At 41.0% G+C, this 17,260-nt stretch overlaps 1 protein-coding gene across 2 annotated transcripts in view; it reads right to left on the reverse strand.

Annotated features, from left to right (window-relative positions):
• The window catches only part of LOC124612860 (nuclear valosin-containing protein-like), a 154,021-nt gene that overhangs the window by 66,731 nt on the left and 70,030 nt on the right, over nucleotides 1-17,260 (reverse strand). The window contains exons 5-6 of one of the 2 annotated variants that reach the window (XM_047141291.1): nucleotides 1,715-1,889; nucleotides 1,344-1,604 (exon numbers count right to left, since the gene is read on the reverse strand). In XM_047141291.1, coding sequence (XP_046997247.1) covers nucleotides 1,344-1,604; nucleotides 1,715-1,889 — 436 coding nt within the window. Of the gene's footprint in view, nucleotides 1-1,343; nucleotides 1,629-1,714; nucleotides 1,890-17,260 lie in introns of both variants that reach the window. The other variant, XM_047141290.1, reaches the window with a different exon arrangement.

The following is a 17,260-nucleotide window of genomic DNA, read 5'->3' on the forward strand; positions in this document are numbered from 1 at the left end:
CTCAGGATCACCATAGCCATCCTTTTTTGAAAGCATTGCTGCAACAGCAATGCAGGAGAGGCTCGAAGCACATGTTTTTCTGTTGGGTACCGAAACCTGCACACAATAAAGATGATATCTAGTGACAACCATCTCAAAACACAATAGCCAAGCTACAAATGTAGGGCCCAGATGCTCTCTAGTGGCCGAACACAAAACTATCATTGGTGAAATGGATGCAAGCGATTTTTATTTTTCCGAAGGTCTGTGTAAATCCATATGCATAAATCTCAGAATTTAAAATGTGTACTGATTGTGAAGGAGAGCAAGGTAAAAGATAGACTGTGGAGAGTAACGGAGTGGACAATTTTATGCTTCTGAAGTCACAGTGGCAACTAGTTCTCTCCAAAACTGATAAGCGGTAGGGAAATGCTTGGACTGAATGACAATGTCAGAAATATCAGCAAAATACTCCACTTTAAAATATACCCGGAACATTATAGTTGCGAAATCAACTGACCACCTGCAAACCGCTGAGTACTGACCCAATCCTCTCACCCACAGGATCGTCTGATCTGTACCAGATAAAAACTGTATAGTTTAGAAACTGGGAGCACCCTACACAATTCAGATCAACAGCAAAATATTCGCGAAATGAATGTACCACTTTATGCTTATTGGATGTCATCAGGCAATAATACATGTCCTTAACCTCACACCTGGAGAGCTATTTACAACACCAAGAGGTAACTAATCGCTATGAGCAGTATCCTGTAAACTAATTGTGAAATTAATGTTGTGGGCCAATCAATGGGATTATAATGTCGTTTTATTAATATTCTCTTCCTCCATTTCAAGTATTGGTCCATTTGGAAGTATGTTTCTGGCTTCTTGCCTGAAAGTTTGAACAAATTCACTGTTATAAAATTTGTGGTTATATTCCGATTAAAGTTAAGTTTGCAACTGACATGTCCAGTCCAATGGTAGGGGCAAGCCATTAGCCAATCCTAGTTTTTTTTGTGTGGTTTGCACATATGCATGGGCAACATTACCTCCTGCCAATTACAGAATTATTTAATTTGAGCTGTAGAGATGCTAACTGTGGACTTGTGACAATTTTCATTGCAACTGAATGAAATAAATCTGGCCTGGCCACTTACGATTTGTTGACATATTTCAATTACAATTGATATGCTCCTGAAAATATGGCCTAATGATTGGTTATATTGACCATAATATTAGCAGCTAATAGTTACTTCCTCTCAGCCATTTCTTTCCATTAGTCTAAGTTATCAAAGGCAGAAACATTGAAACTATATACATGTAATTGATAAAAATTTAACATAATTAATTCAAACACCTACCTCCAGAACCTTACCGATACCTCCTAAACTCGAAAAGTTGTATTGGGAATCATGAACGGTGAATTCTCGTTTTCTCCTCTGTGGTGTCCCCGCTTTTAATTCCTCTTCATTCTTACGTTTCCTTGTATTATCTATACTGTGTGAATTTTGTGGATTGGTAGAAAGTGACTGATTCTTTTGAATACGGACGTTTTTTGATTCAGCTGATGTTTGATTTTTCTTCAAAGGTTGTGCACTTCGTGAAACTGAAATTTCTGTTGACTTAAAAATGTTTGACACAGTTTGCTGTAAGTAAAATGGAGACCTTCATATATAATAATAAGATTTAAACAAAAATGAAACAGACAATAACTGCACATAACAAAACTTACCAGCTGAGAATCAGACAGAAGGGGTTTTGGAACTGCTGATAAAGTTATACCAGTAATTGGAGCATGCTGTTTAATTTTAGCTTGAACTTTTTCTTTCTTTACCACTTTATTTTCATCTTCATCACTGCTGATATTAATAAGTTCTTTGTCTTCACTCTTTGATGACATACTCTTTCTGTGAAAAATAAATATTTTCTATCAATATTACAACTTGTGCAAACAAAAATTATTACTAAAAATAATAATGAAAGGCATAATAGGAAAATGAGCTCTTTCTCATTATCTAATAGCTATACTTGAAGAATGCGTAAGCTGTTCTGAATTGTACTATAGCTACAGCTATGTATCTAGTCACTAGCATGCAGCTCTCCATCAATGTTTACAGCATATAGTTTAGCCCAAAGGCTATACTGGATGTAGTTATCTGTTACACCACATCAGGAGTTCAACTTGCCCTGAGACCAAGCAGAATGACATATCCCCATTCCTGTAAGCAGTTTTGTGGCCCAAACAATTTGAACAGTTTTGTTAGCTGTGTACTTTTGATACCTTTATGACAAAAAGCACAGATGAGTTCACTATTATGCTACGGTTTTTCATTTTTTACTTTTGTGTGACATTTAGTACTAAATACAACAGGCATTTACAATATGAAGCTAATCTAAAATCCTACAAATTTTTTTAAAATGCTGAAAAACGTAAGTTACTGTTTGTTTGAATGTGTCATGCACAGTATGGGGAACCAGGAATTTAAATTACATGATTGTGATTAGTCAGCTACCTATTCCATGAAACTAAGCTCATCAGACATAACACTGGTCCCCCCCTTGAAAGAGCACACTGCTCACTCTGGAGAGCTGCCATCAGTGTAGGACATGTACCAGGCAGTCAGTTGTATGAAAACAGCATAGTAAGGTGGGTGACATGACAGATTGGTAAAAAGTAACTATCGTGCTTGGGGACGTACCCGTCACCCCATGTGAATGAAGTTGCTCAATTTGTCACTGCAACAACACAAGATTGTACAATATGTTTACATGGGACAGTATCACTCACAGCCAAGCATAGAAATAGTGATCATAAAAAGATCCTAACAGACTGTCAATAGCAAAGTCACACCTCGTCAATGTTAACTGGTTTCAAACCAGACAGTAATCGAAGTTATCACTAAAGTCAGATCCATCTCAACTAGTCTTTGAGCAAAAGTGTGAACGGAACTGTATGCACTGGATATTCTCGCAAAAGACTATTACTCACATGAGCATATAAAGCTCCACCCTGTCAATGGGCAAAACAACAAAGAAACTACACAGTAGCTAACTGGAAGCATGTATTGCAGTCCGACAAGTTGTATTTTGCCTTTTTGAAATGAGGGAAGGTGTGTGACAGAAGCCTGACCCCTGCCAACCTACTTTGTACACCCTTATATTTCATGTATTAACATGTATATAAAATTTTTGCCAACTTTCTTTTCAGAATTGCCACGTTGAAGTTCTTACATTAACTATATAGTACACACATTATCCAAACTGTAGAAACAAATTCCACAACAAAACTTTATTATTCAGATCATTCAGTTTGTTGTCCTGGTTGCAATGAGCTAAACAGTTCTGTCAGAAATGACAGCAATCAAAAGTTATTGCAATTATAAAATTTTGTACACTGACATGTAGGAAAAATCTCATGAGCTAATAGGTAAATTCAGAAGGAAACACGTCTTCCGGATTAAAGAGGTATTTTTCCTCTCTTCAGTAAAGCGTTTACATTAACCCAAACATAATTAGTTTAAAAGATATTAATTAAAAATTACACCTGGTCGAAACTTTCTGTGCCAATTATACCTAAACTACTGTAAATTTCCGTGATCTGTTGATATACTTCTAACTGCCTGATTTTTCTGAATCTATTGACATCCACATTAATGGGCAAGCATCCTTAATTAAAAATTACTAACTTTTCAATAACTAAAATTTAACACACAATATTCAGCCTGTGGTCATAAACTCAGGATTCTCATGTTGTACACACAAATTAGTACTGCACACTTTAATAGATACTGCTTATAATGACAAAATCAATGACCCATAAAAGATGAACTTTCTGACCAATAAAATTTGTAAACTGTTTTAAAAATATCCCAGAGCGAGTCTTTATAAGGCCCAAACTTGTGTAATTTTCAGGAATTCTGTTTATTTTCCTCGTTGTCTTCAGCTAGTCTAGCCCAGCCTCAGGAACCTTTCAAGTTGCCTCTCTGTTCGTGCAAACTGGCTGAGAGAATTTGCTTTACGATAATACGCATTAAATACTAACAAAGAGATAGAGGGGCTGGCCAGTACTTACCTCAGCTCAGTACAGCCGATAGATGCACAAAACAGAACAGAAAATTTACGTTCCTAGCTTTTGGAACTTTGTTCCTTCATCAAAGAGGAGGGAGGGGAAAGAAAGGGAAGAATGGAAAGTGGCAGGGCCACATGTGAAACAACACGTCATTTATCAGCTGACATGCCTGCACTGCACAGCCTTTTACATCGGTATGACAACAACTAAACTGGCTGAGCGCATGAACGGACACAGACAAACTGTCCGCCTAGGAGATGTCCAATACCCAGTAGCAGAGCGTGCCCTCTAGCATAATTCTAGGAACCTGCTACACCGTATGTGCATATTTGGCTTCTCCCACCCAACACCAGTCCCTCGGAACTGCGGAGATGGGAACTTGCACTTCAACATATCCTTTCATCCCGCCATCCCCTGGACTGAACCTACGTTAACCAACCTCACTCCCATTTAATCTTCAGTCTTCTCCTCTTTCCCTTTCCTCTTTAGCCATTCACACATCTTTTCATTCTACATAGTTGTGTTTATCTTTATACTATATACCTCTTTACTTCTGTATGCATTCTCTTTGGTTTGAAGCTGGCACAGTACTTACAGTAGAATATCTTTGGCTTCCCTCTGACAACCATTCCTCCATCCTTGCTACCCTCCCTGTTTTCCTTTCCCTGTTGCTTCATAACCTGGGTTGTGAGTAACTGAACCCACTTTCCCTTTCTTTCCCCTCCCTCCTCCCTGATGAAGGAACAAAGTTCCGAAAGCTAGGAACGAAAATATTCTGTTCTGTTTTGTTTTGTGTATCTATCAGCTGTACTGAGCTGAGGTAAGTACTGGCCAGCCCCTCTATCTCTTTGTTGGTATTTGTTTCACATCTTTATGAGATTTTCCATTAATCATTTAGATAATAAGCATCAGACAATCAAAAGATGTCTTGGATTATTTGAACAATGTTAGTGCCTAATGACAGTTCTGTGACTTTTGGTACTTAATTGTGCGTGAAGAACCTTTTGTTCACTGCTTCTGTACTGTGTGAAGTTTTACTTTTAGATGAAGTTAAGAGCTATTTTGCTCTGTATATATTAAACTTATAATAAATGCTTGAACTCAGTATCAGACAACGATTGGCAGGAATACAGAATGTGGAGAAAAGATGCACAGAAAACAATAATTAAGGGGGGGGGGGGGGGGGGGGAGAGCACCGAAGCCTGGCAGAAAACCGGTGAAGAGTTAGAAAAAAAAGCATGGGGAATACATGAGCAAATAAAGCCTGAAAGGTATTAAAAACAATAAGAACACAGATTAAAGATAAAGCACATATAAACCTCATTAGCATGCAGCAATGCTTACAGCACTACCAAGGATTACTAACAGAACAGAGTGGCATTCACTGAGAACCGACCAGACATTGAAATCAATAATGATAATATACCCCTGATAACTTCAAAGGAAGTCCAAAATGCAATTAATGCCATGAAAAACAGAAAGCCGCCAGGTCCAGGATTAATTTATATAGAACTGGTTAAAGCAGCACCGTCAAAACTCTGAGATATTGGCAGTGATTTTTGACAAATGACTTAGAGGGGACGAAGCCCCAAAGGAGTGGAAAAAGGCAACAACTACATCAATATTTGAGAAGGGCAACAGGAGAAATTGTGCAAACTATCGTGGTATTAGTGTGATGCCATTCATGGCGAGAGTCTATGGTCATATCCTAAAAAAGGAGGATAGAAGAAGTAACTGAATCTGAAGAACAAAATGGATTCAGAGCTGGTTGCTTCTGTACTGATGGAGTATTTACCCTCAAAAACCTAGTGGAGAAAAGGACAGCAAGGGGCCTTACGACCCACCTTGTCTTTGTAGACCTCCATAACACAGTTCCACAGAACAGGCTATGGACAAGTCTAATTGATAATGGCGTGTCACTGAGCTATGCGAAAGCTGTCAGACTCCTCTACCAAGGTTGCACGGCAATGGTAAAAGTGAGAAATCGACTACCTCAAGAGTCTGAGGTGACAAAGGGACTACACCAGGGATGCACATTCGCCCCTACACTCTAAGATCTACCTTTAGGAGGCACTAAAATTTTGGAAAAGGAAATGTGGAGGAATGGGTATCACCATAGACGACAAGCTCTTATTCACTTTACTTTTTGCTGACAACCAAGTGTTGACAGCTGGAGATGAGGAAGATGCAAATTACATGTTCCACAAATTAAAATAAGAATATGAAAAATGGGGTCTTGTCATAAATGTATCTAAAACAGAATATCTGGAAGTGGGAGAAAATGCTGTTAACGACTTACAACTCGGTGCTGATACTGTCAAAGGGTGTCATAGTTTTAATTACCTGGGAGTCACACTGTCGTCTAATGGTAAAAGTACGGATGATGTAAACAATAAAATTGGCCAGGGCAAACGAGCCATAAAACAACTAAATGGTATTCTCTGAAACAAAAACATAACACGCAGAACAAAACATACCATCTACCACAAAATTATTGAAAGTATCACAACATATGGTGCAGACTTGTGGGAACTAACTCAGACGCAGAAAGATCGTCTGTCGTGATGGATTTCTGGAGACGGAGTTGTGGATATTCCAGGCTTCATCATATTAGAAATGATAGGATCAGAGAGAGGAAGTGCCTACTCTGGTATGGTCACTTACAGCATGCGCCTGACACAAGATGGCCAAAACGTGTATGGCAATGGATTCCACATCAAAGAAGAAAGTGCTCTAGACCTGCGAGATGCTGGAAAGACGACGTCATTGAAGCAATAGCGGCGAGAGGTCTTAATGATGGAGACTGGAGGTCCTGAGAAATGTAATTACCAATGTCTAAACTTCCAATTTTGAACTAAGAAGCAGCTTTTGGCTATTGACTTTAAGGATAGTTACTACATCAGCAATTTTAGATGGTGACCCAGTGAAAATGAGTAGCTACCAAGGCTAATTCCATAACAGGTAGGACTAGTTCACATGACATTTGATGTGGACACCTTCCTATTTGGCACAGTGTGCGAACTTAGGAATTAACAAGTGGCAAACGTGTGTGAGAAGACATATTGACATTTTGAAGTGTACAGAGTTTACAAATGCAGATATTTGGAACTGTGATTGAACTGTGTAAGACTCTTAAAAGTGTTATACAGAGAAAATCATAATCGTTTGCCTATGTGGTGAGGTGATATAAACAGTGACTAGAACCTACGAACGTTGTGGTTGCATTGTGGATAACTGAAGGCAGGCAGCAGGAGAAAAGTAGAGCAGGAGAGAAGTAGAGCAGGAAAGAGCAGCGCAGTGGCATCTTGGGTACCGGACTGGCAGTGCATTGCGAGAGCTGGAGACCAATGCAAAAGCATGATAGCACTATCAATTTCTTCAGACATTAACCAATCTAGCCGGAGCATTCGGGGCTAAACATTACGGCAGCATGGGTTGCCAGGTTGAAATGGCAGTAGCAGATGCCACCTGATTTCATTGGCAGTAATCAACGACAGCACATATGGCGTAAGGACTGAACGCACTCAGAGTAAAGTAAGTGTAAAAGATTGTGGAGAAAGATTGGAGAACATAGTCATGTAATGTCAGGAAGAACACACTGAACTGAGAGATGTTCTTTAATGTAAACGTTTCTTCAGCCAAGTAGTTGAAGACAGTGAAGTAGTAACTAATGATGGGGATACTTTATACAATGTTGAAGTAAACTGTGTGCAGTTAATGAATGAGAAGCCTGATAAACTGACCAATAGCGCTGAAAGTCAGGTTCACAAAGATTGTAATGCGTTGATAAGGGATAATGATGTAAATAAGTTGCCTTCAACACAATTTCTTAATAGTAAAGCAAATAATATTTTAGTGGAAGATTTATTTCTGAGAAAGGCAAAGAAACCTTTGTTAAAGTTACCAACTGCTGTTATGTATAAATTATTGTAAATTGATAATGAAATTACCTGTCTGAATATAAAAGTGTGTAAGATACATCTGCTGTGGGTGAAGATAGACGTAATTATGTGAAACGGTATCTTTAACATTTAGCTCATATTCAAGAGAAATGTATTTGTGGAAAGTGAAATGTTTAAAGGTTTTGTTGTGTCCTGCAATGGAACAATACCTGTTTTCAAAAGTAATGATATATATTCATAGACTGATGCAATATGAGTTGCGTATGATAGGGTCAGGGTCATCAGGAACCTACCAGTAGCTAGAGGGTCCATATATCTGTGATGTATACACCAAATGGCGAGTGATGCCTCCCCAGTTGGGTGTCGCCATTTTGATTTCCTGGTACACTTTTCTTCTTCTACTATCCTGTCTAGTTAGTAAGCACCAGTTGATAAGTACATGCAAGCAACTCTCTTTTACTACCCTTCAGTACATATTCTGATTCTGTGATTCTGATTCCTCTCCCTCTCCCACCCGCCCCCCATCTCTCTCTCTCTCTCTCTCTCTCTCTCTCTCTCACAAAGATAATGACTGAAATTTTTTTTCCATTTTTATTTATTTATTGTTCCGTGGGACCAATTTAAGGAGAAGTCTCCATGGTCATGGAACGAGTCAATACATGAAATTACAACACGATTTTAGAAACAGATAAAATGAAATATAAAAAAACATATTCAGGTGACAAGTTGTAAGTTTAAATAAAGAAAATCAACAATGTAACACTGGAATTTGCTCAATTTTTTAGCTCTTCCAGGAGCTCCTCGGCGGAGTAGAAGGAGTGAGCCATGAGGAAACTCTTCAGTTTAGACTTAAAAGAGTTTGGGCTACTGCTAAGAGTTTTTGAGTTCTTGTGGTAGCTTATTGAAAATGGATGCAGCAGAATACTGCACTCCTTTCTGCACAAGAGTCAAGGGAGTGCATTCCACATGCAGATTGGATTTCTGCCTAGTATTAACTGAGTGAAAGCTGCTAACTCTTGGGAATAGGCTAATATTGCTAACAACAAACGACATTAAAGAAAATATATACTGTGAGGGCAATGTCAGAATTCCCAGACTATTGAATAGGGGTCGACAAGAGGTTCTCAAACTTACACCACATATAGCTCGAACAGAGCATTTTTGAGCCAAAAATACCCTTTTTGAATCAGAAGAATTACCCCCAAAAATAATACCATACGACATAAGCGTATGAAAATATGCGAAGTAGACTACTTTTTGTGTTGAAGTGTCACTTATTTCAGATACTGTTCTAATGGTAAATAAAGCAGCATTTAGTTTCTGAACAAGATCCTGGACATGGGCTTTCCACAACAGCTTACTATCTATCCGAAAGCCTAGGAACTGTTCCGTCTCGCTTATAATATGCCCATTCTGTCTGATCAAAATATCGGTTCTTGTTGAATTGTGAATTAGAAACTGTAAAAACTGAGTCTTACTGTGATTTAGCATAAAATTATTTTCCAGAAGCCACGAACTTATTTCATGAACTACAGTATTTGATACTGTTTCAACATTACACACAAGATCCTTCACTATCAAGCTGGTGTCATCAGCAAACAGAAATATTTTTGAATCACCTGTAATACTAGAAGGCATATTATTTGTATAAATAAGAAACAGCAGTGGCCCCAGCACAGACCCTTGGGGAACACCCCACTTAACAGTGCCCCATTGGGACTGAACATCACTACCACTTTCAATATTGCGGAGAATTACCTTCTGCCTTCTGTTCTTAAAGTAAGAGGCGAACCAATTGTAAGCTACTCCCCTTACTCCATAATGGTCCAACTTCTGCACTAATATTTTGTGGTCAACACAGTCAAAAGCCTTCGTTAAATCAAAGAAAACACCTAGCGTTCGCAATCTTTTATTTAATCCGTCCAAAACCTCACAGAGAAAAGAGAATATAGCATTTTCAGCTGTTACACCATTTCTAAAACCAAACTGTACATTTGACAACAAATTATGGGAATTTAAATGCTCCAGTAACCTTGTATATACAACCCTCCCGATAACTTTAGCAAACACTGATGGCATAGAAATAGGTCTAAAATTGTCAACATCATCAATGTCTCCCTTTTTATAAAGTGGCTTCACTACAGAGTACTTTAATTGGTCAGGAAACCGACCACTCCTAAGGGAAAAGTTACAGATATGGCTAAGTACTGGGCTAACATACATATAACAATACTTCAGTATTCTGCTAGATACCCCGTCATATCCATGAGAGTTCTTAGTCTTTAGTGATTAAATTATTAACTCAGTCTCCCTCTTGTCAGTATCATGGAGGAGCATTTCAGGTAACAGTCTCTGAACCCTTTTTTGTAAGAGCGCTATATGATTCCCTGTTGGGACTAGGTTTCTATTTAGTTCACCTGCTATATTCAGAAAGTGATTATTAAATACTGTACATATACGCGACTTATCAGTAACACGGACATTCCCACTACGCACTGATTCTATATCCTCGACCTGTCTCTGCAGACCAGCCACTTCCTTTACGACTGACCATATGGTTTTGGGTAAAGATACTAAAACTGTAAAGTCAACAAATACGAGAGTGGTTTGAAAAGTTCTGAGAACGAAAGAGAGAAAAAGTACTTACATCACTGAAACTTTTTTTATTTTTCAATGTAGTCTCCTTGTAGATTAATGCTCTTGGTCCAACAATGTTCCAGTGCCTTGATCTCATCTCGAAAATGAGTTTCCTCCAGGCCTGCAAAATGTTGTCAACTCCGGCTATGAATTCTTTGTTTGAAGTAAATCTTCGTCCACCAAGAAACATTTTCAGTTTTGGGAAGAGATGGAAGTCTGACGAAGCCATATCAGGTGAATAAGGTGGGTGTGGCAACAATTCATACCCTAGTTCGTGTAATTTTTTCACGGTGATGGCACACGTGTGCAGGCGCGTCAAGAGTCGTGGCACCCATCTTGCAGATAATTTTTTCATTTCTAATTCTTCAGTTAAATGTGATGTATCCTTTCAGAGGGCATCTGGAAAGCATGAGTAATTTCACGCACTTTCAAATGGCGATCCTCCATGACCTTTTTGTGCACTTTGCCGATGATGTCTGGAGTAGTGACACATCTTGGCCGATCACTGTGCAGATCATCGTCTAAGCTCTCCCGACCAAATTTAAATTCATTTATCCACTTGGCAACAGCTGAATATGAAGGAGCCCCCCAGTGTATTCTGTAAAACGACACAAATGTCCTTTGCTTTCGTACCTTTATTTACAAGTACTTAATCACTGCTCGAATCTCTATTTTTTCCATCTTCGCAAATCACTACACAGGAACAACAGAGCCACGTCACCACCACAGCTCTATTCCAAGAGCACTGATGTGGCACGTGATTACAGGCAACAAGTCCCATGAATATCACATGAACAACTTATTGCACTAGCACTGACCTCTCATGGTGATTCCAAGAACTTTTCAAACCACCCTCGTCATCCTTATAAAACTGTCAAGGTAAAATTTAAAAGAAAAAATATCATTAAGAAACAATTACTCAAACAGTATTAAAGACAATCAGTTTTGCAAATAGCAGTAACTATAATGAGCTATAAATCATTTGTAGAAATTAGTGCCAATTTTGAGAATAAACAAAGGTTGATAGCAAGAGTAGTGTCAAAATGAAATATAGTAGCTTGCTGAAATGTGCATTTTTTTGCAGAGTTCATGTTACAAGTACACCAACAGCACAATGTGTTTAACCCGCAGTGTGCGGAGTCTGAAAGTCAGGCTCTGGATGTTTTCAGGTGGGTAAAATTCACACTGAAGGTAATTCTGGGATGTTTTCCATACTATGACAAGGGCCCATTCATTTAGGCTACTGTGAACATGAACCACAATGCATTTTAACACATCAGTGAAAAAAAGTCTTTTTTCTTCCACATCTTCACAATGTCTATGCTTTGTGCACTCTCATTTTCGAGGATGATGACAGCCATAAACACAGGGCTTAACACACATTCCTGATGACGAGTTTGGATGTACATCACTCAACAATGTGGTTGTCAGTGCCCGAGGAAAAGTCAGCATGTCATTCTTGTGCAAGGGCGGACAAAGGCTGCCCCCACATGCAGAGTAGTTTATAACATATTTAAGTACATGATCCCTCCCCAGCACTTTAGGGATGAGAACTGATTAACAAATGCTTCCCCTCCCAGCACTTTAAGAGATGAGACCTGACAGTTCACAAAATTGCAGAACCCGTTAACAATGGTGTCAGTATTGTCAAGGATGCTGGGCAGACCTCTGGCTGCCCTGATGTCAGTATACAAGACACACACAGTCAAAACAGGCTGCACCGAAAGAGGCACACCAAAAACTTCACAGCCTGTTGGAAGAAACCATATGTTGAGGGCTACATCCTACATGCAGACTGGCGAGCAGCACTTCGTTTCATCAATGTGGTTGGCGTGAAGTCCATCATGCCTGTGTGGCCGATTCATCTCTAACCATTCAGTTTCTCACTGACGCAGAACTGATCTGTCAGATGATAGTCTGCAAGGGAATGGCACATCAACATAAAACACCATCCCGATAGGCTTCTTTGATTGACCTGTTGGCTATGTTGTTTCCCTGTATCCTGATGTGTCCAGGCAGCCAGGAAAATATCACATCTTAGCCACGGTGTTAGAGCCACTATAAAAGGTCATGGATGAGCAGAATCAACTGGTCTACAGAATATGTTTTGTGGACCGCTTGGAGAGCACTGAGGGAATCAGAACAGATGACAAACCTTGTAGTGATGTCTATGGATCCACTCCAGTGCTGTCGTAACTCCTTACGACTCCACACCAGAAATTGTAAATTTTTCTCGAAAACACACTTTGAAAAACCATTAAAAAAAGCTGAATAACCAAGTGAATTCGCTTGCTGGTATCCATCTGCATAAGAAACTATGGTACACACTTAAAATTGAAGAAAATAAGAGTTGCACTGTGTCAATCTTAAAATCACTTTGGACTTCTGAAGATGCCAAGGCAGCAGTTTGTTCCACCCCTGGCTGTGTATCAGATGTCTGGTCTATCCAGATCATTGAGACAGTCAGTAGCACATATCTGGAATGGCTTGGTCGCGTGTGGTCAGTTCCTGAACAACTGCTCAAAGTTGGGATGAACCACCGTACTAAATGCCAATGACTGAGGCAATGCTGAGATTGAGCCAGAATGAGGTGCTGCCAAAGCCAGAGTGGTGGTTCACCAGCCTCTGCACACAGGCTCTTAATTAGGCTGCTCCAACAAGATCCAGTTAATATCCAAATACCCTCATGGTAGACAGTGTAATATCTTGAGGTAGGAAATATGGCCTCATATATAAACCACACTGCTGTAATCTGATCATGATCTCACGAACACCCCATAAAACTGCTGGAGGCAGGACCTGTCACCTCTCCACACCTTTCCGCTGAAGCATTTTAAGATATTCAACAATTTGAAGCCCGTTTTCTGCTGGTCTTTCAGGTTAAAACTTCAATGAGCATGGTTAAAATTGACATTGTAGTCTCCTCTGGTGAGAACCTAAATCCAGTTTTATTGGCCCAAGCTTCCAATCTCCTGATGGTGATGGTCAGCTGTAGTTGCTTCATTGTCAATGTAAGATTGAAGGAAGAGTAGTTGACTCCAAAGTCATCCGCAAACAAAAGAGCGTTTAACAGGGCTGCTGAATGTGGAGGAGATGCCACTGATAGTGATTACAAACAATGTGACACTGAGTACACTGCCTTGGGTGACCCCCTTCTCCTGAACATATCAGACATGGCATAGCCGACGGGATATCAAAAGCACTGATCTTTAAAAAAAGATTGGATAAGTAGTGGCAGACGTCCACCTAGTCCCCATTCCTGAAGTTGGTGATGGATGTTGTACAACACACACCAACCAGGTGGTTTCGGTATACGAAGAATTCCTGTATTGCTGTCTCCAGCAGAATTAAGTTGTCAAGGGCAGAACACTAGTGCCTGAAACCTCACTGGGAGTGGCACAGGTGGCCTCTGGATTCACAGAGCCACACAAGGTGGCAGCTGACCACGTGTTTGAGAGTTTTACCTATACAACAGGTAAGGGTTACACTCCGATAACTGTTAGGGTCAGTATGATTCTTGCATGCCTCGCTTGTGCTCTCACAGTTCTGAAGGCACAAAGGTTTTTGGTAACTGGACGATGTTTGAATTTCCTCAAACTATGCACCTGGCTCTGACAGCCTAGTGACACTCGTCATTCCATTAAGTCACAGATCATCATCTGAGGTGGTTACTGGACTGAGGAAGGGAATTTGCAGGAGCTCATTGAATCTTACTGGAGATATGGTCCACCACTTGTTCCCAACTTAATGTGATGCTTCAAACGTCAAAGATTTGGTCATACCACAAAGGCATGTAACGGGAAGGCTTCGCGTGATAATTGTGGAGGTCCACCTCATGAATCATGTGATTCTTGTACACTTCCTTCAGAATGTATAAATTGCTCTGGGGATTACCCAGTATGGAGCAGGAAGTTTGGGGTTTATACTGATGAAAGGAAAAATCACAAGTTGAAAGTTATGAGTTGCATACCCTATGGTGATGTTAAAAAAGGCTTCGAAGCTATGCAACCTCCAGTGTTCGCTAGTTCTTTAGCTTCAGCCCTTAAGAAGCCAGTTGCAAAGTGATGCCCCCACAAAAAACCAGACCATAAATTCAAGTATGAGTACATGTACTTGTGTGTGCGTGGGGGGGTGGGGGGGGGGGGGTGAGCTACATTTGAAGCTGAAATCCTTAAGAAGCGTTGACAATGGACACGAAACCTCAGCCACATACTGCTGCACAAGCCATCCTCTCTACCCATGCGAGCAATTCCTCCCAAAGTAAACAAAATCATCACACAAAAAGTCATTCCAAACAAGAAAGTGGCAGCTAAACCTTCAGATTGGCAAGCCCTCTTCCTTTCCAATGGTGAATTTACTGTCTAGGATACTGATATCCACATGGAGGAACTGGAGAGCCAGGAGCCTCTAATGTCCCCCTGACGTCTCTGGTATTTCACCTTACCCAAGGAAGAGGAACAAGGACAACCATTGCTAATCATTGGCTCCCACAGGGACTTCCATGTTGCAGTGGAATTGCAATTTATACCAATCACATTTGGGAAACTCATTTTACTGTCACCAAGACACCTCACCAAGGGGCTACCACTACTACAGGGAGGATATGTTACTGGACGCAGGGCTGAGAGTGGCATGGCTGTCTTTGTCATTGTCAGATGGCACTCTTCTCATCCCTCTTATCATAGCATACAAGCAGCTGCAGTGGAAGTTCTCACACCTGTTAAAATCACAGTATGTTCTATCTTTCACTTCATGCTTTGTGTATGCAGATTCACTGGCAGAACTCTTTCAGGCATCCCCCACCCATCCCTCCTCATGGGTGCTTCAGTACACACAGTGTGCTGTGGGGCTTGGCTAGCATTTGTTCCAGAGATTGAATTATCGAGTATCTTGTCCATCCAGAGAATATCTGCCTTTTGAACTCTGGTCAGATGACAACTTTTCCCATAGGTACAGGGTCATCTTCAGTCATTTACCTTTGTTTTTGTTCCCCAATTATTGCAGACTCAGTTCACAGGGAAGTGGCCACGGATGTACATTCTAGTGACCATTTTCCGGTGGGGATTTGTCTGCTGATTCAGATGATGGTCGACAGGAGACCATGAAGATGGATGGTTCAAAAGGCAAACTGGCCATGATACAGTCAGCAGGCCATCTTCCAACAACAGGATTGTGCCCAGAACCTTTAGATGGAATTATCCTTCAAAAATATGGCCAGATAATTCCAGAGTGTTGAATGTTAGAATAAATGTTACAGATATTTCCACCGTGCCACATTCTCCTCATGTAGTTCTGCAATTTCGTGATACCTATATTTTTCCATTCTTCACACTACTTCTCAGGGCCATCCCCATTATATCGGAGCAGGTAACCACACCTTTACAGAAATTAAATGTTTTATGTAAATCAGTCACCACAGGATAATCACCCGAAGCCTTGCATACCTGAAGCTAAGATACTTGGTTGGACGTGGCAGTTTCAACGAGTAGTTTTCCATTACAAAGTCATTTAATACATTTTAAGAACCCAGCAACACCCTCCAATGCCTTGCGAATACAGAAAGGTAGACCACCTGAAAGGAGCCCTTTGCTCTGTTATGCCAAACTAATGCGCTGTTACCATAATTCTGAGACGACTTCTCAGGAGGACAGACCAACCGAGCATCTTTGTTGGGTGGCCATAGGTACTATCTGACTGTACACTCGTCCAGTCAGGAGGAGATCTGAATTTAGGTTGCTCCACAGCAATCCCACGAACCCCTAGGGAAACTAATGTCAACACAGACAGAGCCCCACATGCCTGAGCAAGCCTTATACAACTCGGGGTGGGGGGCATCACCACACCAGTACCCAACCATTGCTGGCGGGAGTCCCTGGAAAAAACAGAGCCCACCCTTCTTTAAGTTGTGGGTTGCTCTTCATCAGACCCCTCCACTGAGGCCCATCCAGCTTGGGTGACCCTGCCGGTAGCTGTGCATAGCCTTCAGAGCCATTGAGGCATTCAAACCCTCCAACCCAGCAGATTGGGTAAGGATTCCAGGCGTTCGAGAACGTGGTTGGTGTCTTTGATGAAGGATGGGAGACTGCATGTAATGGGTTGCATCTACGTAGGCAGAGATACGTTCTGTGGGGGCTTGGTAACCAGCTACAATGGGGCGGCCGGGATGATTGGATCTTCGTGGCAAGCGAATCTGCTCCAGTCCGGAATCCCTGAACCATTACACCAACAACCTGAAAACAGCTTTCGCATCCCACAACTACCCTCCCGACCTGGTACAGAAGCAAATAACCAGAGCCACTTCCTCATCCCCTCAAACACAGAACCTCCCACAAAAGAACCCCAAAAGCGCCCCACTTGTGACAGGATACTTTCCGGGACTGGATCAGACTCTGAATGTGGCTCTCCAGCAGGAATATGACTTCCTCAAATCCTGCCCTGAAATGAGATCCGTCCTTCATGAAATGCTCCCCACTCCACCAACAGGGTCTCTCCGCCGTCCACCTGACCTTCGTAACCTCTTAGTTCATCCCTATGAAATCCCCAAACCACCTTCCCTACCCTCTGGCTCCTACCCTTGTAACCGCCCCCGGTGTAAAACCTGTCCCATGCACCCTCCCACCACCACCTACTCCAGTCCTGTAACCCGGAAGGTGTACACCATCGAAGGCAG

This window comes from Schistocerca americana, chromosome 4 (genome assembly GCF_021461395.2).
Source record: "Schistocerca americana isolate TAMUIC-IGC-003095 chromosome 4, iqSchAmer2.1, whole genome shotgun sequence".
In the NCBI taxonomy this organism is placed as follows: Eukaryota; Metazoa; Arthropoda; class Insecta; order Orthoptera; family Acrididae; genus Schistocerca; species Schistocerca americana.